This window comes from Watersipora subatra, chromosome 7, assembly GCF_963576615.1.
Source record: "Watersipora subatra chromosome 7, tzWatSuba1.1, whole genome shotgun sequence".
NCBI classification, from domain to species: domain Eukaryota; kingdom Metazoa; phylum Bryozoa; class Gymnolaemata; order Cheilostomatida; family Watersiporidae; genus Watersipora; species Watersipora subatra.
Window position 1 is genome coordinate 22484015 of NC_088714.1, and position 26051 is coordinate 22510065.

A 26051-nucleotide genomic window follows, 5' to 3' on the forward strand; every position below is an offset into this window, starting at 1 on the left:
TCATTATAGCAGTGTAGCCAATCACTCGAGTAACTTTATAATCTGCTAATTTGTCTAAAGCTTTGCACGACCACATGAGAAATCGTTCGATGATTTTAGACTAGTATGATTGAGAGCTTAGGCAATTTTTTCGCTGCCGTTTTTAACATTATTTCATTCTCGCACAAAAACATCGTTGCGACAGGTAAAATCAAGTTTACTTTTAATATGTGATAGCTTTTACTCTTCTGCGTGATCATTCACTTTAGGACTGTAAAAGTGCAGAAGTCTTTTGTGCATATTCTCTATTATTTTATTCATAATTGGCTGACACTATGTGGATGAATTTTAGTGCCTCCCGATTTACGAACTAATCAAGTGTAAGTAAAACAGAATCCTAAGACCTTGCGCCAGGCTAGAAAGGGGGATTATCAAAACTAGGAAAAAAAACTAAAATATTTCTTGTACTAAAGTAGTTATGAAGCGACACTTTTATGTCTGTGGAGGTTCTAGGTGAAAACAGAAAGTAAGCCTGATGGTTTGCGTTAACAGCTAGACGAACTGCTGAGTCACACGCTTTAGTATTCTGGTCATTGAGGTTTGACTGACTAGCAAGGATGTTGTCAAAGTTTTCAATAAGCGATGAATGAACGTTTTTAATTAAATTTTTTACACGGAGATTAACACGGGTCATCTTCCTTCTATACGTTAAAGGTACTGGTGAGTAATCGTGTTTCGAGGTCTTATGTAGCCTAACGATGTCTACGGTGATGGTGAGACGCTACTAGGAGTCAAGGTGAGTGATGCTATCGCAATGGTGTTAAAGCTATCAGATTAACAGTATAGGATTCACGGCTTTATTGGCTTCTCAGTGCTATAGGCATATAAGCTATACGGCAACTCGCAGGCGGTCTCATTCTACAGTGTTGTACCAAGGTATGTACCTGCATGTTATTTAACATGGCGTCGTAGGCAGGATACTGTGTTGTTACATTAATCAATTGAGGGGTGTTATTATACTGTGTTGTTCTATTATATCATTGAGGGGTGGTAATATTAATTGTTAGTGCTATCGTGTTTTGTAGCGTTGTTTGGGTAGGTGATTGTTATTTGTAGGCTTATATTGTCACATTGTATTGGCAGTTGAGTAGCATTTTCATAGCAGTGCTATAGGTGCTATAGTTAGGTGTGGTGAAAGTGGTTACCATTATAGTTGTGTGTGAATATGGCTGCTAGACAGCTTGATGTTAGTGCTTTCCTTAGGTTGAGACTAAATAGTGGAAAGGTCTCTAGTTCTTTTAAGTCTTAGCTCAGTGAGTTTGAGGTTGCGTGTGAGCTTACTTCATTGCGTATGGGTAATACTGAAGGTGGTGTCCCACTCTTTGCGGGAAAGACTAAGCTGTTAGCTTTATTAAGCGCTATTGGTAGTGAAGGAATGGAGTTACTGAGAAGCTTAGGGTTTGATGTTGCGAGCCAGGCAGCAGATGTTTTCCAGGATGCTTTAAATCTTTTGAGAAGTCATTATGAGAGGGAGGAGAGTGTTTTGTGAGAACGATGAAATTTGTTAGTTTCACAGGCTTTAGGGAAGAAGAGAGTACTTGGTGAGAGTGGAAAAGTTGAGTAGAGATATGGATTTTGGTGATGATAATGATGATTTGAGGCAGTGCTTTTGTGTAGCTCTAGCAGTGAATGGTTTGCGTGATTCTAGTGCTAGGAAAAGTTATTGCAGGAAACTGACTTAACTTGGGAGCAATTATCTGACAAATTGAAAGCTAGACATTTAGCTAGGGAATCGGAGTCTATTATCACTGGTGCTAAAAGAGATATCAAGGTAGAAGTTGACAATATGAGAGTAGATAGTGAATCTAGTGACAGTAGTTCTGTTGCACCTGTTTGTCGAGTTTCTAGGAAGAGTGAAACATCTTGCAGTGAACGTTCTAGTTTTAGGCTGTCTAGAAGAGATAGTTCAGGTAGTGATAGGTCTGACACCTTTTCACCTTGGTGGAGAGGTAGGCGAAGTTATAAAGAGTTCTCACCTAGGTGATATAATTCCTTGCTAGAAGTATTACTTGCTTTGCTTGTAACAGAAGGACATCATGTTAGGGATTGTTCTAGTGCTAGGTGCTATGTTTGTTCAAAGAAAGGTCACATTTCTAAAGATTGTCCTCGCAACAAGTTGAGTGAGAGACATGAGTCTAGACGTGATTGTAGGAGATATAGCAGTAGTAGTGGTAGTAGCAGAAGCCCATCAGAAGATAGGTACAAGCCTAGTAGACAGAGTAGGAGTTTTAGAAAAAGTCCACATTGAGTGAGATTCACGAAGAGCAATAAAGATGGTCTATGTAGTAGTGACATTAAACAAGTTTTAAAAGTAACTTGGAAAAATCTTGAGTTTACATTTGATACAAGAGCAGAAGTCTCTACGGTAACAGAAGAGACTAGTAAAATACTTTGTCTAAATTTGAGTGAACCTGAACGTAGTTTATATAGCGCAGATGAATCTTCTGTAGCTAGAGTTTGTACAGTTTAAATCAGAAGCACTTTTAGGTCTGTCGACACTCTCGTGTAGGTTTTAACAGGTTCTAGGAAAAATCTTTTAGGATTAGATGAGTTACATCAGCTAAACTTGCTTGAAGTCAATAGTGTGTGCAAAGATGCTTTTGACCATATAAGGGAGTTTCCCGACGTTTTTCAGAGTTCAAGCACAATTCCTGTTTCTTATATATGGTTTTCTTTTTCTGAGATAAAGAAAACCGCTGGTGAGGTAGTTATCAGTCTTTTTTACCTTTCTCAGGGTCACCATATTTGTTAAGCGTTGTTCAGAAAATCTACTTTGCGTGTAGCAACCATAGAATTCTCGTCTACAGGGAATTAATTTCTAATAAGTTAATACTTGATTTAAGTTACCCATTGTGTAGACATTTTTTCCAAGCACTTATTTTACATGCAGTTCTTGGTGAGTGTCCGATTAAACGGAAATCTTATTATAGTGGGCGCGAGGTTTAATGCACTCTGTCTGTGAAATATGCACCAAACGCCATTTCTACAGAACTATAGGCCTATAGATAAAAAAGATTCATTTTTTAATTTCAAAGTATGTACAGCTACAGAAAGCTTAGAGCATTGGGTTAGTCTGCCAGAATGCCATATACCGTAAAACCTCTATTTGAACGCCACCTCTATTTGAACGCCACCTCTATTTGAACGCCACCTCTATTTGAACGCCACCTCTATTTGAACGCCACCTCTATTTGAACGCCACCTCTATTTGAACGCCACCTCTATTTGAACGCCACCTCTATTTGACCCCCACTACAAGAAAAGGGTCAGAAAATAGACCGCCGCCCTTTATTTGAACGCCACCTCCAATTGACCACCACTTTGACTATCTTTGATTTTTATGAACCCATAATATCAAGTGATCAGTAGAAAAGTGTACACAAAATTGTATTACTAATGAATCATTTACATTATTAACAATCAATTCTCTTGTTGTCCAACTCCAAAGCTTTCCACCTTTTTTCCATTAAAACTTAGAAAGCAATACCATAGAAATAATTAATGTCTCAGGCTAATAGTAGTTCCTTGTTTAACACGGTCGTGATACTTCAAAGTGCATATATAAAACACGGTTTGCAAGTTTTGGGTCAAAGGTTACGTTTAGCAAGCATACTTTTACTCGTTGCACTTGTGGTAAAAGCAGCACGTAAAAGTTTTGTTCTGCAAAAAATTTTTTAGCTGCTAATATTGACTAGTTCAGCAGTGCAAAAGAGTTATGGCCAGAAGATATTGTGAAGGTATTGGACAGCTACAAGATGTTCGTTCCATCGAAAGCAACCATCAGAACGCAGCTATCTGAGCAAACGATGGAAATGGAAATTTTGTTTTAAATATGTAAATTTTTGTTTCTGCGTGTAATATAAGTATGGTTCGTTTATGTCACTTGTTCATGAATATACATTATTTGTATCCTTTGATAGGTTATCATTATATAACTTATGAATATATGCAGATCTATGACATGGTTTAATAGCATCCTTGTGGCTCTCTTAACACAGCTTACAATGGATTGATGCTCATAACTCCACTTCTATTGCACATCAAAAACTAGTTTTGGCTGCGAACTCTTGCAAACATATCAATGAGTGCAATGAGCTCTTATGCAAAATTGTTAAATATAGATATAAAATAAAAGTATGTCTTCAAATTTAAAATGCCAACAAATTCAAAGAAGGACACAGACTATAATATCATTGCAGGTCAATTGCAAGCAATAGATACCAACTGGTAGAGATATATATCGGTTTGTTGATGCATATTTATTAAGAGATCTTTGACAAATTGGAAGTAAGTTAGCAAATTTATTGCATCCAAAAGGTTTATTATCGCTCTATCAGAAAAAGAGCAAGATATAGTCGACATTCTCTTCATTCATAACAGGGCTAAATTTATCTTCCGAAAATTCTGATGAACCATTAGAAAATTACACCGCCAGCCCCTATTTGAACGCCGCCTCCAATTGACCACCACTACAGAAGATAGGTTAAAAAATAGAGCGCCATGGCGTTCAATTGGAGGTTTTACGCTATAATGCTTATCACTGCTGGTATTGGAATGCACATATCGGCTATGATATATCTAAATAGCCACGATATTTTAATCTTTGGTGGTAAAGTAATTTAAAATATAATGTATGCACAGTTTTGGGAAGAAAATGTTTTTATAACGACAGTAATTTTCGCTAAGGTTTGGTGCAAGGCGTAGCTTATATAAACCAGATGTACTTGATCTATAGAGCATAGACAAGGGCTGAGAAAAACTAACACTTGCTAAATGAATCCCATTGATCTCTGATTTTATCTAACAATAAGTCTTTATAGGATTTAGTTATTAAACTCAAGGTGCTTTTTAGTCTTAACATAGAATAATTAGTCAGTATGCTTTTGCTTACGTTCATTCAGTGAATTGAGCAGTTGTATTGCAGATGTATTTGTAATCAGCTATAAGCACCGAGTTTGCAAATTCCTCGGAAAAGTAGTTTATTCAATGCGTAAACTATAAAAGAAAGATCACACTTCCTTGGTGCAGTTGCTGGCTGTTCAACACGTGCTTTAGAACTTCTAGAGCTACGAGGGCGAGACAGAATTCTCATCTAAAATTCATTTATAGTAATTTAATTTTTGTTTTTTTCATCTTAAAATATTCTAGTTACTGTCAGTATTAACTAGCGGTGGTGGCTGGTTTCTCAATGATACATCATTACTCGTGAACCCCGTGGAAAACTTGAGTAATACCATCGATGTTTTAGTTTTTTGGTCACAGTTAAATTGTTTCTTAGACTAGTGACTGTTTTTATGTAGTTATTCTGAATATAATGGCCGACGTGTAGTAAATGTAGCCAGGCAATCATTCAATTTTGTAAAGGATTCATAAGTCATCTTCAATCAAGTATCAAGGCTCTAGTTGGTGGTGACACTTTAGCCGGGGCACGTGACCTTAGAATCATTGTTGTAATCCATTCACAACACAGACCCTATTGTGAATTAACTTTGCTTTTAGAAAATGGGTTTTTTCCAATCACTATTAATTATTATCCAACAATATAATCAATTTTGGGGTGATACCTTTTGATACAGCATTAGTTTCACTTAGCATTGAGTTTACTAGGTAGTATGATATCTGGTAGTACCCCGTTTCTTTGTTGAGTAATAGACGTGACACCATGGGATCCATGTAGCATTACTGAGTTGGTTAGTGTACATGATACGACTTTATACAGCATTACGGAGTTGGTTAGTGTACATGATACGACTTTATACAGCATTACTGAGTTGGTTAGTGTACATGATAAGACTTTATACAGCATTACTGAGTTGGTTAGTGTACATGATACGACTTTATACAGCATTACTGAGTTAGTTAGTGTACATGGTACGACTTTATACAGTATTACTGAGTTGGTTAGTGTACATGATACGACTTTATACAGTATTACTGAGTTGGTTAGTTTACATGATACGACTTTATACAGTACTACTGAGTTGGTAAATGTACATGATACGACTTTATACAGTACTACTGAGTTGGTTAGTGTACATGATACGACTTTATACAGCATTGCTGAGTTGGTTAGTGTACATGATACGACTTTATACAGCATTGCTGAGTTGGTTAGTATACGTGATACGACTTTATACAGCATTACTGAGTTGGTTAGTGTACATGATACCACTTTGTACAGGATTACTGAGTTGGTTAGTGTACATGGTACGACTTTATACAGTATTACTGAGTTGGTTAGTTTACATGATACGACTTTATACAGTACTACTGAGTTGGTTAATGTACATGATACGACTTTATACAGTACTACTGAGTTGGTTAGTGTTCATGATACGACTTTATACAGCATTACTGAGTTGGTTAGTGTACATGATACGACTTTATACAGCATTGCTGAGTTGGTTAGTATACGTGATACGACTTTATACAGCATTACTGAGTTGGTTAGTGTACATGATACCACTTTGTACAGGATTACTGAGTTGGTTAGTTTACATGATACCACTTTATACAGGATTACTGAGTTGGTTAGTTTACATGATACCACTTTATACAGGATTACTGAGTTGGTTAGTTTACATGATACGACTTTATACAGCATTACTGAGTTGGTTAGTTTACACGATACGACTTTATACAGCATTACTGAGTTGGTTAGTGTACATGATAGCACTTTATACAGCATTACTGAGTTGGTTAATGTACATGAGACAACTTTATACAGGATTACCGAGTTGGTTAGTTTACATGATATGACTTTATACAGCATTACCGAGTTGGTTAGTTTACATGATACGACTTTATACAGCATTACTGAGTTGGTTAGTGTACATGATACGACTTTATACAGCATTACTGAGTTGGTTAGTGTACATGATACGACTTTATACAGCATTACTGAGTTGGTTAGTGTACATGATACGACTTTATACAGCATTACTGAGTTGGTTAGTGTACATGATACGACTTTATATAGCATTATTGAGTTGGTTAGTTTACATGATACCACTGTGTATAGCATTACTGAGTTGGTTAGTGTACATAATGCCACTTTATACAGGATTACTGAGTTGGTTAGTGTACATGAGACGATTTTATACAGCATTACTGAGTTGGTTAGTGTACATGAGACGACTTTATACAGCATTACTGAGTTGGCTAGTGTACATGAGACGACTTTATACAGCATTACTGAGTTGGTTAATGTACATGATACGACTTTATACAGGATTACCGAGTTGGTTAGTGTACATGAGACGACTTTATGCAGCATTACTGAGTTGGCTAGTGTACATGAGACGACTTTATACAGCATTACTGAGTTGGCTAGTGTACATGAGACGACTTTATGCAGCATTACTGAGTTGGCTAGTGTACATGAGACGACTTTATACAGCATTACTGAGTTGGTTAATGTACATGAGACAACTTTATACAGGATTACTGAGTTTGTGAGTGTGATGGGAGCATTACTGAGCTTGCTAGTTGATATATTACTATTTCATACAGCACTACTAATTTGGTATTGTAAGTAAATTCATTATAACAGCAAACATTAGCAGCAGCCTTAGATAGTAGCAGTTGAGAAAAAATAATCCTAGCATTTGAAAAATTTTTGCATTAAAATGCAGTTTCTAATACTTTTAAACAGTTGAAGAGATCATTCCTTACACAAGCCGACATGTTGTAAGAGCAATTTGTTTTAGATAGCTTTGCTTATACAGTAGAAGCATTCTTATATATTTACGTGGAATATTTTCTGCATATTGTCTAATTCTCTGTTTATTCTCTATTGAAAAGTGTGTTTTTTGTAGGTTGTGTACAGATAGTTTCCCTAATCCACCGTGCATTGGATGCGAGATGAATGCTGCCATAGTCCACCTATTTTCATCTGCTAACTGTTGATTCTGCCATGGCTGACTTTGTGCACTCATGTTTCTCGGAAGCCCACTTTTGTGTGCTGCCGACAGGCACACAGAGCAATGTATATGGAATGAGTCATTATTCAACGACCACGGGTAATTCAAAATCCACGTGTGAAAAAGTTCTCGTTGCCTGCCTTAACGGAGACATCACCATGTTTGAGTATGTCCTGTCAGACGAGAATGAGCTCAAGCCAGTTAACAATCTTTTTCGCCTCCAATATATTCCCGGTAAGCATTCTACTTGACTTTTTAGTACCAACACAGTTGCAAGAGTATAATGTTGGTGTGGAACTGTTTAAGATTTTGTTGGACTATCTTCAGATGAAGCAATCTGTAAAACACCAAGTTGCTAAGCCGAATTTTTCATGTTAATCGCCAAATCTCAGGTTATTTGAAAAAAAATTTCTTGTAATTCGCTAAAATGTATGTACATGTTTGGTAAAAAACAACTATGATCTTGATCGCTCATTTGATGATGTGTATAAAGGATTGAGTGCTAATGTTTGTCATTCATGAATTCTAATCAACTGCAAAAAAGTTTCATATTCATGATATTTATTTTTCTCAAGATGAATTGCAATGATAAGGTTAGATAATCTAGACCTTTTTATAGCCCCGTTAACAACACATATGATAGAAATGGAAACATTTCTGTCTGTAGACTGTAGCGCAGGTCATTTAAAATGAATGTCGACCAGTGAGACTTTAATGACTGCCACAACAATATATCTATAGTCATGTTAAAGTCTTTTTATCTACACATGTTCATCACCTCAAGCCGTATTCAGTCTCCAGTTTTATGACTAAATGTGTCAAATATATGCTGAGTCACTTTCTGTTGAGTGTTTTTGTAATGCAGTATTTTTTTTATAAATATTCTTTAAGTTGTCCTACTCTTGTAATAGCAAAAGATTTGCCAACACTTTTCACTCCTTTTGATTGTCAAATGGACAACACGTTATGCAATAGAAGATCAGATTATATCACATATGAATAACCAGAGTCTGAAATTGCGGACCTTGCTAAATATTTCCTGGTTTGATCCTGGTAGAATTTTGCTATCAAATAGCTTCAACATTTTGGTCGAATGTGAAGATTTTTATAATGCAAATACTTTTTATAGTTCTTACCGTTTTCATCTTGCTCAATTCATAGACTTCTCTTGATAGATTTCATACGATCTCTTGCAGCTAAAGCAGAAATAGTCTCAATGGATGCATTCACCAAGATCGATAGGCTCACTGGTGACCCAATGATAGTTCTTGGAGTCACTTTTGACAACCAATCGCGTGGTTCCACTAGCATATTTACTGCTCCTCTTCGAGATGGAGAAAACTTTTTTGACTCGCTGCAAGTAGCTACAGGTAAGAATAACTACTCATATATTTACCATGTTTTTTCAGATTTGTCTCTCCATGTTTGTAGATATATCTATCAAAGCAGTGCAGAACTAATTGTGTCAAACTCATGTTTTGTTTATTAAGATGAGAGGGAATTTTAGGATCTCTAATCTTAATAAAGCTTCAAGTTTTTTAGGTTTAATAAACACTTTGAATTTGTTGGGACTTATAAACTTGTGACTCGTAGTTTGTTCATTAGCCCTTTCAATCTCATTCAACTTAAAAATCAAATAAAATCTACTGAAGATGCTACATTCTTAAAGTTCACTTTTTACAGATTTGCAAAACTCAAGTTTTTGTCTGTATGTAAATCTGTGAAAAACCAAAATCTTTAATAATTGAAAGTTTTTAAGTTATTTTCATAGGAGAGATAACCCAACATAAACACTGTGTTATTTTTCTGGTTGAAAGTTTTTCTTGAATTCTTTATTTTTTATATTTCATATTATTAGATTTAGCAAAAGTTCATTCCCTAGCAATGAACAGTTGTTTCATGTGCAAAAAGTTGTATGAATCTAGATTTGAAGAAAGAAGTCATTATTATTACCTTATTATTTGTACTTAATAATCTTTGTTCACTAATGCTTGGATAAACTAGTTGTTTATAGCTTTTCACAACAGACAATAAATAATAATAATACAATGAATGTAATACAATAAATTGTTTTACTCGGACATTCTCTATCAGGCTCGGACATATTTTATAATTGCATATTAGCTACATTAATTTATGTAAAAGGCACGTGTAAGTATTTGATGATCAATTGTTTGCTATTTGTATTTGAATAACCTTTAAACCTGCATATCATCTGCTAGTTTTCGTGGCTTGCAATTTAGATATAGTTGCTACTCATAGAACTGATAAATGTTAATTTAATGAGTTGTTTCCTCTTCGAAAAGTGAAACAATTGGGAGGCCAACTCCAATAGACTGCTTGTGTTATGTAGCGCTCACCAGTAATCATTTAGTATGTCATAATGCTTTCTGTGGAGGTATTCATTTTCTTCTTGGCTTTAAAAGTTTACCACCTTTAAGGGGTTCACAGTATTAAATGGTGATTTGTTTTAGAAAATGGAATTCCTATTGACCTGGATGGAATTCCGTGTCAGATAACGCACGCAAAGTAAGGCCTATGTTTACTCTATTATAAATAGTAACAATACTACAACATCACTTGTAGCCGTGTCATCACTGCTGTATATATTTTTTTATTTTCGAATGTTGTAGTGAATATTGTTTGTAACATTATATTTTGCTTTTATGCTGTTATTATGTGTTTAAATGACACATAATTTTGTCATTATTTTTATCTATGCTATTCATTAACTTAGTTTTTTGATTAGCATGGACATCTTTGTCTTGTTAAACCATAATTGTCACGTACAACTTTTATCGTATTTGCTAGGTAAATCAGACATGCTGATTTTGATTTTGTACTCAAAATAAAGATTGGTCCACTAACTTTAAAATCATGAAGGCTTTTTTAAAGCATTTCAATATCCGTCTTGAAAACAACACGATCGGAACACCAAGCTCCGCCCATAAATATGTGACGTAGCCTAGCTTTTTAGGAGCAGAAGTTAGGGATGTTTAGTCCGATTTAAAATGATAGGGTGTCTTAAAACTCGTATTATCTAAATTCAGCCTGTCAAATAATCTCAGTCTTTTATGAAAGGTAGATAAACTATTTAAAATTGCTCGTAGCTTGTTACATGATGTTTAATAGGCTGAATGACGAGAATAATGAGCTCAAAAAAGCGTAATTTTATCACCAGCTAGCGTTGTTATCGCGTTTTTTTTAAATGCAATGTTAAATAGCTTATCTACCTTTCAGAAACGACTGAAATTATTTTGAAGGCTACATTTAGATAATAATGGGTTTTAAAACACCGATCTCTATCATTCTAATTCGGACTAAACATCTCCAACTTCCGCTCCTAAAAAGCTAGGCTGCGTCACATATTTGAGGGCGGAGCTTGTGCTGCTTGTGTCGTTTTCGAGACCGATATTAAAACGCTGTAAAAAAGCCTTCATTACTCTGAAAGTTAGTGGACCAATCTTTATTTTGAGTACAAAATCAGAATCAGCCTGTCTGATTAACCTAGTAAATGCGATAAAAGTTGTACATGACAGTTATGGTTTAATAAGCATAAGAATATACGTTCTGGTTGTGTTCCTGTTAGACAGTATCAATTAGATAGTATTGATAGTTTGCTGTTGAGTTGGTAACTAGATCATTCCTTACCACTGTCTTTGGATTGCAGGATCTTTCACAGACACAGCGGGGTGCCAACCATTGTATTTCTAGTCAGCACCACATGCAAAAGGGTGCATATGTTCAAGGAGGTGAGGCTATAAACCAGTATTTTAATTTGAGGATAGTTTGTCTTGCTAGGATACAGATGCCTTTTCAGCCACCATTACTTGTAGTATGTATGTGTCCATCTGTATGTACATGTACGTGTCCATCTGTATGTACATGTACGTGTCCATCTGTATGTACATGTATGTGTCCATCTGTATGTACATGTATGTGTCCATCTGTATGTACATGTACGTGTCCATCTGTATGTACATGTACGTGTCCATCTGTATGTACATGTATGTATCCATATGCATAGTTAGCATTGGTTAAATAATGTGGCTAACTTGACTGTTTACTTTATGCAAGTATTTTTGAAATAATTGTCTGTTATATTGCGGATCTTTATTATGTGGTTATTTTTGTTGGAATAATAGTTTTTGTAGCACATCCTGGGCAGGAATATAATTTGGCTTGTTTTAGGCTTCTGATCTCTTTTTTCTTCCAAAATATTTTTGTTTTCAACTGCTTAAACTAGAAAACCATAAGCTCAATAATTCTGTAAATAAATAAGACAGATTATTTGTACGATTCCATGGTTATCTGTTTAAGGGAATTACGGGCAATTTTCTTAAATGCTGACCAGTTGGAGGCTGTATACATAGTCTCCTAGTTTGGTTACCACGTTTATTGAGAAACGAACGCTGTACATGATTAACTTCATTATTTATTCTGCCCTACGATTGGCTGAACCTTTATATATATAAATGCACCTTTCTCTTTTCAAAGAGAAGACGAACCCAGAAAAATACTGACACCACTTACAAGGACAAAGAGTCGTCTGTTGGAAAATACTTTCCTGAACTTTCTGGCAAACTTGCGGATGTGTAAGTAGCATGCTTTCATGTCCAGTTTGGAACTTTCATACTTTTCAGCTTAAATTTGTCATTTCCAAGACAAAATAGAATCCTTCAATTGATGTGTACCGTAAGTCTTCATGGTCCGGCCACGCGGCTTGTCGTTGAGCGCGGCTTCTGGTTCAAGGTCATAGACTGCGGCTAAAGGCCAAACTTTTAAAACTTACGTGGGGCTTAGGGCGGCTTCTCGATGAATGCGGTCTCTGCTCAGCTCCTGTGCTATAACCATAGAATCGCATTCGTGATACACTTTTATGAACGGGGGTTTTGGCGACCTACTCGTTTATTTTCAAGGTCATGTTTATGGAATACTGTAGACTAAAGAACAATTTATCGCTCTAAGTCGAAATGAATTCGTGACACACGAGTGAGAGACAAGTGGTTGGGAGTGTGCTAATACCTGCTGACATCGAAGCAGAAACTATGGACCAAACTGAGTGCAAAACTCACCACATCAAACAAATTGCAGCAAGCCACAGGTGTTCAGTTATTTCACATCGTTAGCAGCAGCAAGACTGAACTCATTAACTTGATACAACCATGTACACTAGTGCTAAACCTTCACGAAAAACCTACAGTGTAGCCTATAAGCCCTTTAACAGCGCAATAAAAATCTAGCTGAGACATGGCAAGTAAGTTCTTGATGCAAGGGTTCAGGAATTTTAATTCGAACTTGGAAGTAAAAGAAAGTTCTTTTCACATGTACTGATGTAACCTGTTTTCTCATTCAAGAGGAAGGGATATAGCGAAAACCTGTCTCAACACTCTCCGCTCCCAACGACAAAACTCACAAAAACAAAAAACGACAAAACTTGACTCTCCGCTCAAGAACGACAAAACCTCAGTCGTTAGCCTCGGTCTATGGGCATATGCGGCTTGTTGGTAAGGGCGGCTAGATACCACAGGCGGCTTGTTGGAGGATTATTTTTTCTTTCGTGAATCATCTGTTTGCGAGCACAAGCCGCACGGCTTGAGCATGAGGACTTACGGTAACCAAAAGACCAAAACAGAGCATTACGTTCCACCTAAATAGAGGCATTTTGAAAGATCACGTTTCAACTATGCTGTTAAAAGTCAAACTATGGTCGAGTACCTATAATGCAGTTTATCTTACTCCTCATTAGGGAGGTAAGCAGGTAAGTATAAAATAAACTGAAACCATTAAACTCTAGTGTAGTGGTTTACAAACAGGTGCAATGGTTATAAAACCAACATTTTACATTATACTAAATTAAAAAGTGGCTGTGTTGGATTTTCTCAACTTCTGGCATGTGTATAACACAATCTTTGTACTTCACCTCGGTACATAACGATAGGAGCCAGATGAAACCACAGTGGTGTGCAAAATAACCTGGACCTCTTTGTTGGCAAGCTGATATTCTCTTTTCCAACACATGTTACTTTTCATTGTGAATTTTATCAGTAGCCATGAATTATATAATAAATTAATCCTCGTTTTGTCCTGATTTCAAATACGTAAGCCAAAAGGCTGTCAAATTACGATTTTGAATGACTATTTAGGCTAAATTCTAAATATTTCATTTTTTTGATTTTTGAAGTCATATGTTATATGACTAATATAATATTATTGCATAGTAATATGTGATACTAAATTCACAATGAGTAACAATGTTGTAGAGGAGAATGGTAGTCTTAAACACAGGAGTCTAGTATATTTTGTACACAAGTCTTAACAAGTGTTACCATTGTAGAATGCTGGTCCTTGAAAAGTGTCACCATTGTTGGTTGTTGTTTCTGATATGTGTTACCATTGTAGGCTGTTCTTCCTTGATATTCTCTACTACGAGGACAACAAGAAGAGGATGACCGTTGCCGGTTCACAGTCTGGCAGAATTGTATGCTATATGGTGGATGTCATCAATGGCGGTGAGCGTTAAGTTTTACTTAGTGGAACGTTGATAAGGTGAAGGTCAGAGCTGAACAGTTTGATTACTGAGTCTAGTGACACGTCTGATCATTTTGAAAGCTGTGCAAAGCTTACAGATACAGTGCAGATACAGTAGTGTGTGTAACTAACCTGCAAAATAATTTGTTTGCTGTCAGTTATGCGAACAATGTAGATTACTGCTGCTTTGTGTCCTGGTTTGTGCTTCTGTCAAATATCAGCTGAGTATTTTAGAATGAATAGGTATGATTATGGAGATGTATATTAACATACATGTAGTAGTATTAACAGTAGGTATGACTATAAACCACAGCTTATGCGAGACCGTGGACAAATCTTATTGAATACAATTCTAGGAACCACATCAGCAGTTAACTATAGTATCAAAGGGTTACAGTTTTTTAGAGCTCCATTTGGACCATCTTCACATGTCTAATAGTGAGACCAAGTCATGGCATAAAAGCAGGCACCTTGTTACCTAGCAATGCTAGCTGTTACTCATCTAGTATTGCTTTCGTCTGGTTATGAAGCAGTTTTAATTTCTTGTCAGCGCATGTCAGTCAGATGGATGTCTCGCACACGCTCGATGTTTTTTCAAATCTGTTAATTTTGTACAAGCCTTCCTTTGTTTAAACATTTTCTGCACAGTTTATTTGATTCGAGGTGTTTTATAGTTATTCTCCGGAAGACAGAGGCCAAAGGCTTTGGACCAGTTACTAGTGTTGTTATGTTCTCTGATGAACCTGATGTGCCTATTCCTGAATACCTACTGCCTCTCTACGGTCAGTCAGGCTCTACAACTACTGTATCTCTAGTACAGTATTTATTAGTTTGGCTGTAAAACCTTTTTCATTCATATATTGTTTGACTATATCTTGCTTTTGGCTTTCGTTTTAAGTATTGTTTAAACTGTTTGCTTAGCATTATGTTGTTTTTGTTTGCTTTGGAGTTGCTTTTTCTTCTTGATATAGGACCATACCCATAGTTTTTACACCATGGCCATCCCAGTGAAATCTCACTTTCACATGTTATTCCATACACCTGCTCATTACGCTTCCGCATCTACTTTTTAAAGCCATACCTACAGTATTTTAGCTCCACCAACATTCTTTCAATCATACCTATAACATCTTAAGCATGCCGTAGATCTCCTAGCTATACCCACAATATTCCAACTACACCAATGAGATATCGTTTTCACCAGCAATCTTCCAATCCTAACCACAACTAAATGCTCTGTATCTCACCTTCATCACCATCTTGTCTACGCAATCAATACGTTGGCGTCTGCACCAGCACTATCTCAACACCTCCATAATATAGGGGTGTTGAAATAGTGTTAAACACAGCATAAATTGAAAAATGTTTCTATTTGAAATGAAATTATTGCCAATAAAGTAATATATTATATATATGCATATCTCATTTCCTATGAAAATGTCCCTGCCACACATAGCTCCTACCTCAATGTCTGCATCCACAGCCTTGTATCCATATAAACCATCTCTCAACGATACTCACAGTAGCTACATTCGCAATATCTCTGCCTACACCCACGGTGCTTTTGGATTTCCTGTGTACACTCTGGAGTTGATTAAAATTCGTCATCATATGGATTACAGGACAAGCTTTTATTGAATTTTGCATATTCATCAAGTAAGAGTTATCATTTCATGTCCCAAAGCGATGCACACCCGACACGATACTCACCTTCTAGTCAAAGCACAGCCAGAAATACATCAATTATCTTATAGCCTATGGGTGAACTTATACAAAAATTTTAGTAGATTTTATCAGAAAATATCGATATTTTTGTATCGTTTGCGATTGTATTTGATGTTTGAGGTGATCTGACTGCCAGGATGTTTTAAGATTAACATCTAAAAAGTTTGATCAACAAAATTGACAAAGGTTAAAACGCGCTTAGCAAAAATTTGTGCGAAATGATGTCACTAGTTGCTATCATTGTTATAATTGAAATCGGCTATTGCCTTAAGTTGCAGCGTTATGCATCTCTATTCTGTCCATGTCTTCGCTATTATAGATGTCATAATTGTACTTGCGCTTGATCTGAGCGTATTAACGTTCGATCAAGTTTGGTCAATTTTGATCTTGGAACATCTTGGCAGTCAGATCACCTCAAACATCAAAAACTGTCACAAATGATACAAAATACCGATACTTTTTGATAAAATCTACTAAAATCTTGCGCAAGTTCATCTTTAAGGGGTAGGCGACTCCAAGGGGTAGGCGACTCTAAGGGGTAGGCGACTCTAAGGGGTAGGCGACTCCAAGGGGTAGGCGACTCTAAGGGGTAGGCGACTCTAAGGGGTAGGCGACTTTAAGGGGTAGGCGACTGGGGTATGAAAGCCCCATGTATACAAGGTCATATACCCCTTGTACACGGGGAATCTGAAAGCACCCTACAAAGCCTTGTCATAATGGCACCGAATAGCCAATGGAGGAAAGTGCCTCTGGCTCTTCTCTCACTATTGAGATTGTTTACAGATCACCTGCTACCAGGTAAAGTGTTGCAGCTGCCGCCCAAACCCATCATAGTATGGCTAGTATTCCTGTGACAGCAGCTCGCTAGTAGTGTGCTGCCAAGCTTTCGGTGGTGGTTATTCCAACCAAGCAGTTTTATCTTACCTTCTACCCATGACAGCTGTGATAATCACAAGCGCTTAACATTGGATACATTCTTGCTATTTCATCACGTTGATTTAAAGTTTTGACTTATGCCTTACGGTTTCACACACTGATTACGCAGGGAAGGGCTAGCGAATATTCGTGCATTGATTTATTTTCAGTAATTCTAATGAGGCTTTACTAATTCAAACACCCTTCAACCGTGCTGCCTTTTACCTTCACTCTTTCTCGCTGACACAGCTACGCTCTCCTGAAACTGATTATTGCCTGAGCTTTGATATTTTGCTTCTTATCTGTTGTCTGTTAGATAGGGTGTTTTCTTTATTTCATCATGATTCACCAGCAACTTGGCCGCAGGTAACAACCTGCTGCCAAGTAATGCCGCAGGTAACAACTTGCAGCCTTACTTCCTTCTATGTTTTTGTCAACCTGACATCAGTGTATGCGAAACCTGTTAGTCTTGTTAGATGTTTTTGTAATGATGCAAACGATGCTTTGAGTACTTTGCAATCTTGTCATTTAATATTGTGTTATTTTTAAATTATCCTTTAGAATTGGTTATCATCATTGCTACTGGTTTACTAAAGAACTCAAAGTTGTTAATTTTTTTTCAAAGTCATAACTTTTAGTTTAGCGTGCAGTTAATAAAATATAATATATTTAGCATTTTTCTAATCGAAAAGTAATAGATTTTTTTCACTATTTAGATGGAGAAAGGAGAGAAGAACCTACAGTACACGTTCTCGTGTGTCATGCTCTTGAAGTGGCAAGCATATACAGGTATCTGATTTTTTAGTAGCTCAAGGCCATTTCATGTGACTATGTACAAAGCATCTTCGCTAATTAATAACCATCTTGATACGCAGTTTATATATAGATTTTTGTTCTTGTGGCATCTTGAAGCCTATTTTCTTTAAGAAAAATAGTAAATATAAACCCATGAAGTTCAGAGAATACAATAGACATAGACATGAACTCTCATGTGCTGAGGGTGAATATGAAATCGTTTAAATAATTTCTTGGTTGTTCTATTCAGTTCCTAACTCACTCTAACTTTACGACTGCAAAAACGCTCATATCAAAGGAAAACTGCAAAAAACATTTATTCTTTTGTGAATATGACAGGTGAAAATCGGTTGAAATGGAACGTTTTGGCGCAGACATTCTGCCGCAAGTTACAAGTTTGGAATTTATCTATCTTTTGTTGTAAGTTATTATGGCACTACAAATTTTAAGCAAAGCGAAAAAAAATTGTTTATAACGGCTACATTTGTGTATTTGATAAGATATAGTTCAGAAGACCTGTTATTAATTTAGCGATTTGAATGTAAACATGCAATTAAAGAAATAGTGATTGAAAGTGTAAAAAGTGATGAATGCCTGAATGGCCATGGATCATCAGCTGCACTAATTGAAGCTGCTCGTGTTAAATGTTCATAAAAGACCGAGTAAATCCGGCGAACCAAAATAAAATTGCAGTTGATTTTTTTTATGTATTTCTTATATACACGTATATGTATATACTAACATGAGTTTTCATGAATAAAATTTCTTTTGCATTCACTTGTTACTATTAACGTGTTATTTACTGTATATAAGCATAAATACTTTCTTCGGTGTAAAAATTGGAGTGCCGAAAAGTGTGACGCTAAAAATCCCTCCGCCAGGATATCTGCGTCAGAAACTCGTAAACCAAAAATTGGCCAAGCAAGCTAAGACCTATTAACCACGCTAGTAAACCTGCTGCTATAGCAACTTTAGCAAACCGCTATAGCACCAGGTCTATTCTTGTTGTTTATCATTCACTCTCTTGTAAAGGAATTCTACACGGCCATCATGATACTCATATCGATATTTCTGCTGCCGACTAGATGGGAATAACAAAATGGATGGAATAGTAGTGAATTATTGCTTTCACTTGCCATATCTTGCACAGAGACATAAAGAAAAATGGATTGTTGGAGCAGATAACTCTCAAGGACTCCTACAACTATGACAGTGTATTGTGCGGTTGTGTGGCTGATGTTGACTTTGATGGCCTTAATGAAATAATACTTGGAACTTTTGGTCAGGTGACTCTTCAAATCATCTTCTTGCAAGTTTTGAGATGTTTCAGAGTAAAATTATTAACTGATTGTGGCTATCTGATATCATTGGAGTTGTATTTGCTTTACTTGATCCGTGCGTAATTTCATCATTCGTTAGATTTCTGTGACATGTAAGAGTTTTCCTTCAGGCCTCTTTGTAATTGTTTTTTGTCTTTCATACAGACATAAAGTATCAGAGCTGATTATTGTAATAGCAGTTTTTCCACTAATGTCCCTGCAGCGTATTCTGGCGTACAAATTCGACAGCAATGCTCCTACTGATGAAGCCACAACTCTTCTCTGGCAGCACAGTCTTCAGTACCCTATACATTCCCTCATTCCACTTGACTTGACGGGTGATGGGGTCAAAGACCTCGCCGTCCTCTCTATGAGAGGTCTCCATATTCTGCAGGTTGGTTTATCTTTGATCAGCTGCTCTTTCAGTATAATTATTGGAGTTGTCTTACCAATAACTTAATACCCTCACGGATGTTCTTATCTCCTTTCCAAACTTGCAGTTCGAATCCTTGTATTACAGCTTTGCTTTGTAGTTGGAATAAGTTGTTTTATGGTTTTGCTGGCCGCTGATTTATTAAAAAAAATTCAGTTTTTCATAAAAAATAACTCAAGGATGCAGAGTGCACATATCAAGCATTCCATCCAGACAATCATAAGGGCAGACAGTTGAACTCATGCAACATAGTTGTCCCATAATCCTTAGTACTTCCTCCTATTACCCTGCTTCTGTATTTCATTAGCTTTGTAATAAGAGCCATTTTTTCTCTGTTAAAACAAAGAACAACTAACATTGTCTTCGCACCAATATTGCTACTCATACACTATAAAGTAAATCAAATATTTTTCTTACTATTTTGGAGTTGTCACACTTTCCATTGATCGAGTTATAAAAAGACAAAACAATTGAGTGGTTTTTTGAAGAACAATTTTTGAAGGACTTGAAAGTTTATTAGCAGATTTAATCGATATCAGAATTGTTTCTGCTGTCGAAATATTGAACACATATCTTGTCATTAAATGAATATCAATGGTGAATATACTGCAGCATCTTTAGACCTTACTGATTGTCAATTTTAAACTACTCACTGCTTATAGATTAGCATAAAATTCTTTTTGGGCTGGTATTAGTTTTTCACTCAAAAAATAGTGAATAGTAGCTCAACTTAAAAGCTAAAGTTAAAAAGTTAAAAGCTAAAAGTTAAAAGCTAAGTATGTGGCTTTAAGAAACAAGCTCACCAGTGAGTTGCGAAAATCCAAAGCTAATTATTTCAAATTAGCATTTGAAAGCTGTGATAGCCCTACTGAGGTTTGGAAAATTATAAATAATGAGATATTGAAAAAATCTAACACTGGAGAGCCTAAAAAGATTAAAACAACAAGCAAGCTGCCTCCAGAATCAAGTGATAGTTTTGAGATAGCAAATGAAATAAATATTTATTTCAGTAATATAGGACATCAACTGGCTTCTAAATTCCAAAACTTAAGATCCGACTCTACTGAAAATTACTCGAATTCGAATGCCGCACATTTTAATGTGTCAACTGTTGACAGTAGTATGGTGGAAAGTGTAATAAAGTCCATTAAAGCCAACAAGGCTTCAGGACTAGATAATATCTCTGGTAAAATTTTACAAGCAGCTAGCCAGTCGTTAGTGATCCCTCTTACTAAGTTAATTAACAATAGCATTACTCAAGGTATGGTTCCTAAACAAATGAAAATTGCTAGAATTAAGCCTGTCTTTAAAAAAGGTGATCGTGTTCTATGTTCAAATCATCGACCTATATCTATTTTACCAATTTTTAGCAAAATATTAGTGAGGCTAGTAAATGATCAAATAATAAACTATCTTGAACTTAATAGCTTGTTGAATAACTATCAATTTGGTTTTAGAGCAAAACGTGGGACTTCTGACGCTTTGTCAGCTTTTACGAATAGAACTTTTGAGGCTTTTAACAAAGGAAACAGTGTGTTAGGAATTTTTATTGATTTTAGCAAAGCATTTGACACTATTAACCATGATATACTTTTACAAAAACTAACAAAATTAAATTTCAGTAGTCAAAGTATTAATTGGGTTAGAAGCTATTTACACGACAGATTTCAACGAACAAAAATTAGTGGTGTACTATCTACTGAAAAACGCATAACCTGTGGGGTTCCACAAGGTTCAATTTTGGGCCCAACACTGTTTTTGATTTATATAAACGATCTTTGCAAATCATTAAAATACTTACAACCTATTCTCTATGCAGATGACACCACTCTTTTTTTAGAATCAAGTAACCTTAACAGCATGTTACCTCAGATAAATGAAGATTTGGAAATCTTCCGATGCTGGTGCATCAGTAACCAACTCACAATTAATATTGAGAAAACTAATTATATGCTTATGAAAAATCCGCAGAACAAATTTAATTTAAAAATGCACTCTCTGCAAATAGGAAATAACATATTAAAACAGACCGATCATTTTAAATTCCTAGGTGTTTGGCTTGATAATAATCTGAATTGGTCTACTCATATATCTAACATACTAAAGGACCTTCGTCCAGCGGTTGGACTTTTCTATAGGTTATCAAAGTACTTCCCACGAGAAATAATGATTACATTATATAACTCCTTGGTGAATTCTAAACTTATTTACTGCCTCGAATCTTGGGGCAATTCGCCTGACATATTTTTAAATAAAATTAAAGTCTTTCAGAAAAAGCTAGTGCGAATTATATGTCATAAACCCATTGACTATCCATCAAAAGAATTGTTTACTCAAACTAATATTTTACCTATAGATAAGTTATATACGTTAAAGCTGCTGCTAAGGGGTCATACTGTATTTTATTCATCTGGGAATGGGGGACCAACACACTCTTATAGTACTCGTCACTCTCTTCTAAATCTTCATATTCCCTTGTTTACATCTAGTGCTGGGCAAAAAACTATTCAATATCAAACAACCTTTTATTGGAATAACCTACCTGACAGATTGAAGAAAATTGTAAACAAATTTGACTTTAAAAAACAAGTAAAATGCTATCTCCTGTCTCTCTGACTAGGGTGGGCTGAGGCCTGCCTTTGTTCTGCTGCTGTTGACTGTTTTTGGGGCTTGCGCAACATTAGCTGGGCTACAGCGCACCTATGGCTCCATCATCATTATCTCGTGCTCAAGTTGAATGAATTTTGCTATACTCTTTTCATTTTCTCACTAATTTGTAATTAACCTGATATATTTACTAATATGCAGTTTATTTTTCTGTATTGTTTCTGTTGATGAAAATAAATACACACACACGCACACACACACACTTCATCTAGGAATTTGGGATATTAATAAATGCATGACCCCTTTCATTTGTTTGGATTGATAAATTGTAACAGCGACTGGTAGAAGTTTACCAACATCCAATTTGATGATGTCTTCACATTTAAGACATCAGCTATTCTGATTCTGATTAAAAAGAGTCTCGAGACCTCAAAAGGAGGAAGTGGAGACCGTTTGCATAGATTGTATAAGAATAAAAATTTATCTATTTGAACAAGTGAATTTAAAACATCAATTAATAAAACTTTCCTGTTCTAATGATCTCCCAATCTAATATCCCGAGAAGTTCGTGGAATGAAGCTGTTAAAATATGTGTTTGTGTTGCAGGCGATTGCCTTTGGAGCGTTAGACCGAGATGATCTGGTGTCATACTGGTGTGGTTGGGACATTAAAAAATTAAAACTTTCAATTAGTGCTGAGTGTGTGCTATTAGATAAAATGTTTATTAAAAGGTTGAGTCTTGCTCGTTTTCTTCTGATCTCTAAAACTTCCAACTGGATATTCTCTCGAGCTTCCGTTACGCTAGCAACTCCTTTCAAATTACATATAAATCTCACGGCTCTTCTTTGTATAAATTCAATTTGAGATATGTGTTTGACTAAAAAAGGGTCCCAGACCTCACAAGCGTACTCCAAGGCGGGTCTACATAAAGTCAAATATGCGATTTTCTTTACTTTATTAGGAGCATTAAAAAGAACCCGTTTTATCATTCCCAAGGTTTGTAATGCTTTGGTACAAATCGATGTTATATGGTGGTCCCAGCTCAATGTATTTGTAATAATCACGCCCAAATATTTAAAGCTATCCACAACTTCCAGATTGGTATTATAAAGGTTGTACTCAGCTGGGACGCCAGAGTCTGACGTGAAATTAAAATTTACAATTTGACACTTTGTTACATTAAAAATCATTTTGGACTCAGAGGCCCAATTTTCCAAGGCAGTGAGGTCAGACTGAAAATTTATGCAATCATGGTGATTATCAATTCGACTGTACAGAAGAGCGTCATCAGCAAACAGTCTGATGGTGGAGTGTTTTAAAACTGATCCGACATTGTCAATATATATTAAAAAGAGTGTGGGCCCCAAAACGGAGCCCTGCGGCACTCCAGAGTGGACTTTTAAGGGTGCTGATGCATGACCGTTTATAATAACTTTTTGAAATCGGTTGCTTAAAAAATTTTGAATCCAATAAACAATCGAATGATGGACCCCAGCACCTAAAAGTTTAACTATAAGCAGAGAATGTGATACCTTATCAAAGGCCTTCGAAAAGTCAAGAACTGCAGCGTGTATTTGCTGATTTTCATTATTTGCATCCATAAGATCATGGACAACAGTGACCAGTTGAGTGGTACACGACAGTCCATGCCTAAAGCCGTGCTGATGCGAGGAAAGATTTAGGCTCTTATTGATATAGCTCAAAATGATGTGTTCAAGCATCTTGCACGCTATTGATGTTAGTGAGACAGGGCGATAATTTCCGGCGAGAGTCTTATCGCCTTTTTTATAAACTGGTGTGACATTGGCTAATTTCCATGCAGAAGGTAAACTTCCGGTATTTAAAGAGTATTGGTAAACCAGTGTGAGCATTGCTGACACTGTGCTGACGTCAACCATGAAGTCCTCTTTTCTTAAGCCGTCGGGCCCAGGGGCTTTGCCCTTTACAAGACCTACGATCATTTTCTCCACGCCCTCACAAGTGACTATTATTGGACTGGTGCTGGTATCCGGTAAATCGTATTCAGGAAAAAATTCATCTGCCTTTGTGAAAACACTTTGAAAAAACATGTTAAAATTATTAACCATCTCCGACTCTGATTGCATATTATATAGATAATATGCAATCAGAGTGCTATCATATAGATAACACGTATCGTATGTAGTAAGTAGTCTATTATAGCTTAGCAAGTGATTGTTTATGTAATAAGCTATTGGAGCTATCAAAAAGCTATAAAGCTAGTCTCCTGGAATGAATAAATATTTTAACTGTTTTTTGACATCATAATAACCAGATTTTTTTAAAAGTCCAATCTAGCTGACTTATTCATTCTGATTAGCTGCGTGCTTTTCCTTTTATGGGTAGGATGTGGTAGGTCTATGTATGCTAAATATCTTAACTAGAACTGCTGTAACCTTATAATGGAGCTTTATAGAGTCCAACCTCCATTTTCAACCTTAATCCATCCCACAACGCTATTCAAAAAGAACCTGTTAGAATTCCAAAACAGGTTTTCCTATTGCAAATAATGTGAATAATTTTAATTCTTCCCAAGACCAAAAAATAAATTTTTAAGCTTTTATACATTAAATAAATCTCTGTCTTTCCACTCATCTTATTATTCTAGCCTCGAGCTGCATCGCTGATGTTTTTTCTCTCTCCGTTCCGTTGTTCAGGATGTCATTATTCGTGTTATGATTATTGCATCCACAGAAAGACATCAACAAGGCAGCCATTTTTCTTTGTGAGAGACTAAAAGATGTGGAAGTCAGTTTCGCCAAACTCGAGACTCAAGAAGCTGAAGCCAATAAGGAGCTTGATGAACCAACAGGGGTGACAACTCCAAGCTGATTAGAAGAAATACCCTTATATGCAATTAAATAGGTCAATAATTTGTCCTGTCCAAGATTGTATTTGCATTTTTTGATACTCGATTTGGTTGAAATTATTTTTGAAAGATTTTAATACGTGAATATGATTAGAAGTCGCATCAAAGAATAGTATATAGGTGCTACCAGCATACTATGTGGAATTACATATTCAAATGAATACCATGTAATTCTATATAGTATCTGGCTACCGCATAAGTACTCAGGGAATTACAGACTAATTTGCTCTTGTAATATATACATTTATACCACTGGTCAGAAGATGAGATAGGTGCCTAGCGAGTATCAGCTGATTGCATGTATTTAAAATATCTTGTGCCATGAGCTGTTTCTTTTCAATCATTTATATTTTTCTCAATTGTCATGTTGTGTGCTCTTTGCTTGCTTATCCTTGTTCGAGCAATTATTAACTACATACTTTTTAACCTACTCTCTACGTTGTGTTGTATACATTTTGTCTACTGGATATGTTCCCTGTCTTCACTGTACAGCTGATTTATTAAACTCACGCATTTATTAACATGTTGTTACTGTGGTGTGTAACACTGTGTGATAAATCATGTGTACTACGGCAGAACGATAGTTGTTTCATTAAGCGTAGAACAAAATCTGAAGGAATTAATAAACACGATCAGTCATCTAACTACTGTATTAATAATAAGAAGGGTTAACAGAGCATGTGATTGTAGAATTTGGATGCGAGATAATAATGCATCTGATTTTGCTGAGCTTCAGAGATCAAAGATCATCTACAAGTTTTACAGTTGTAACTGAGCGTTTCGCACAGCCTGCATTAGACACTCCAATTACAACTGGTCACAAAATGTTTGATAGCTATAAGAGAAGTTGTTATACACCGTGATTTTCGGCAAGCTAT

General features: G+C 36.0%; 1 protein-coding gene across 1 annotated transcript; it reads left to right on the forward strand.

Moving 5' to 3' along the window:
- Window positions 1–115: 115 nt before the first annotated feature.
- On the forward strand, window positions 116–25811 carry LOC137399790 (KICSTOR complex protein kaptin-like). The gene is made up of 13 exons (XM_068086015.1): window positions 116–184; window positions 7857–8195; window positions 9158–9331; window positions 10436–10490; window positions 11632–11713; window positions 12459–12556; window positions 14364–14473; window positions 15167–15274; window positions 17001–17015; window positions 17849–17921; window positions 19078–19213; window positions 19470–19640; window positions 24999–25811. The coding sequence occupies exons 2-13, from the start codon at window positions 7955–7957 to the stop codon at window positions 25134–25136; spliced, it is 1401 nt and encodes a 466-aa protein (XP_067942116.1). The 5' UTR covers window positions 116–184; window positions 7857–7954; the 3' UTR covers window positions 25137–25811.
- The last annotated feature ends 240 nt before the right edge of the window (window positions 25812–26051 follow it).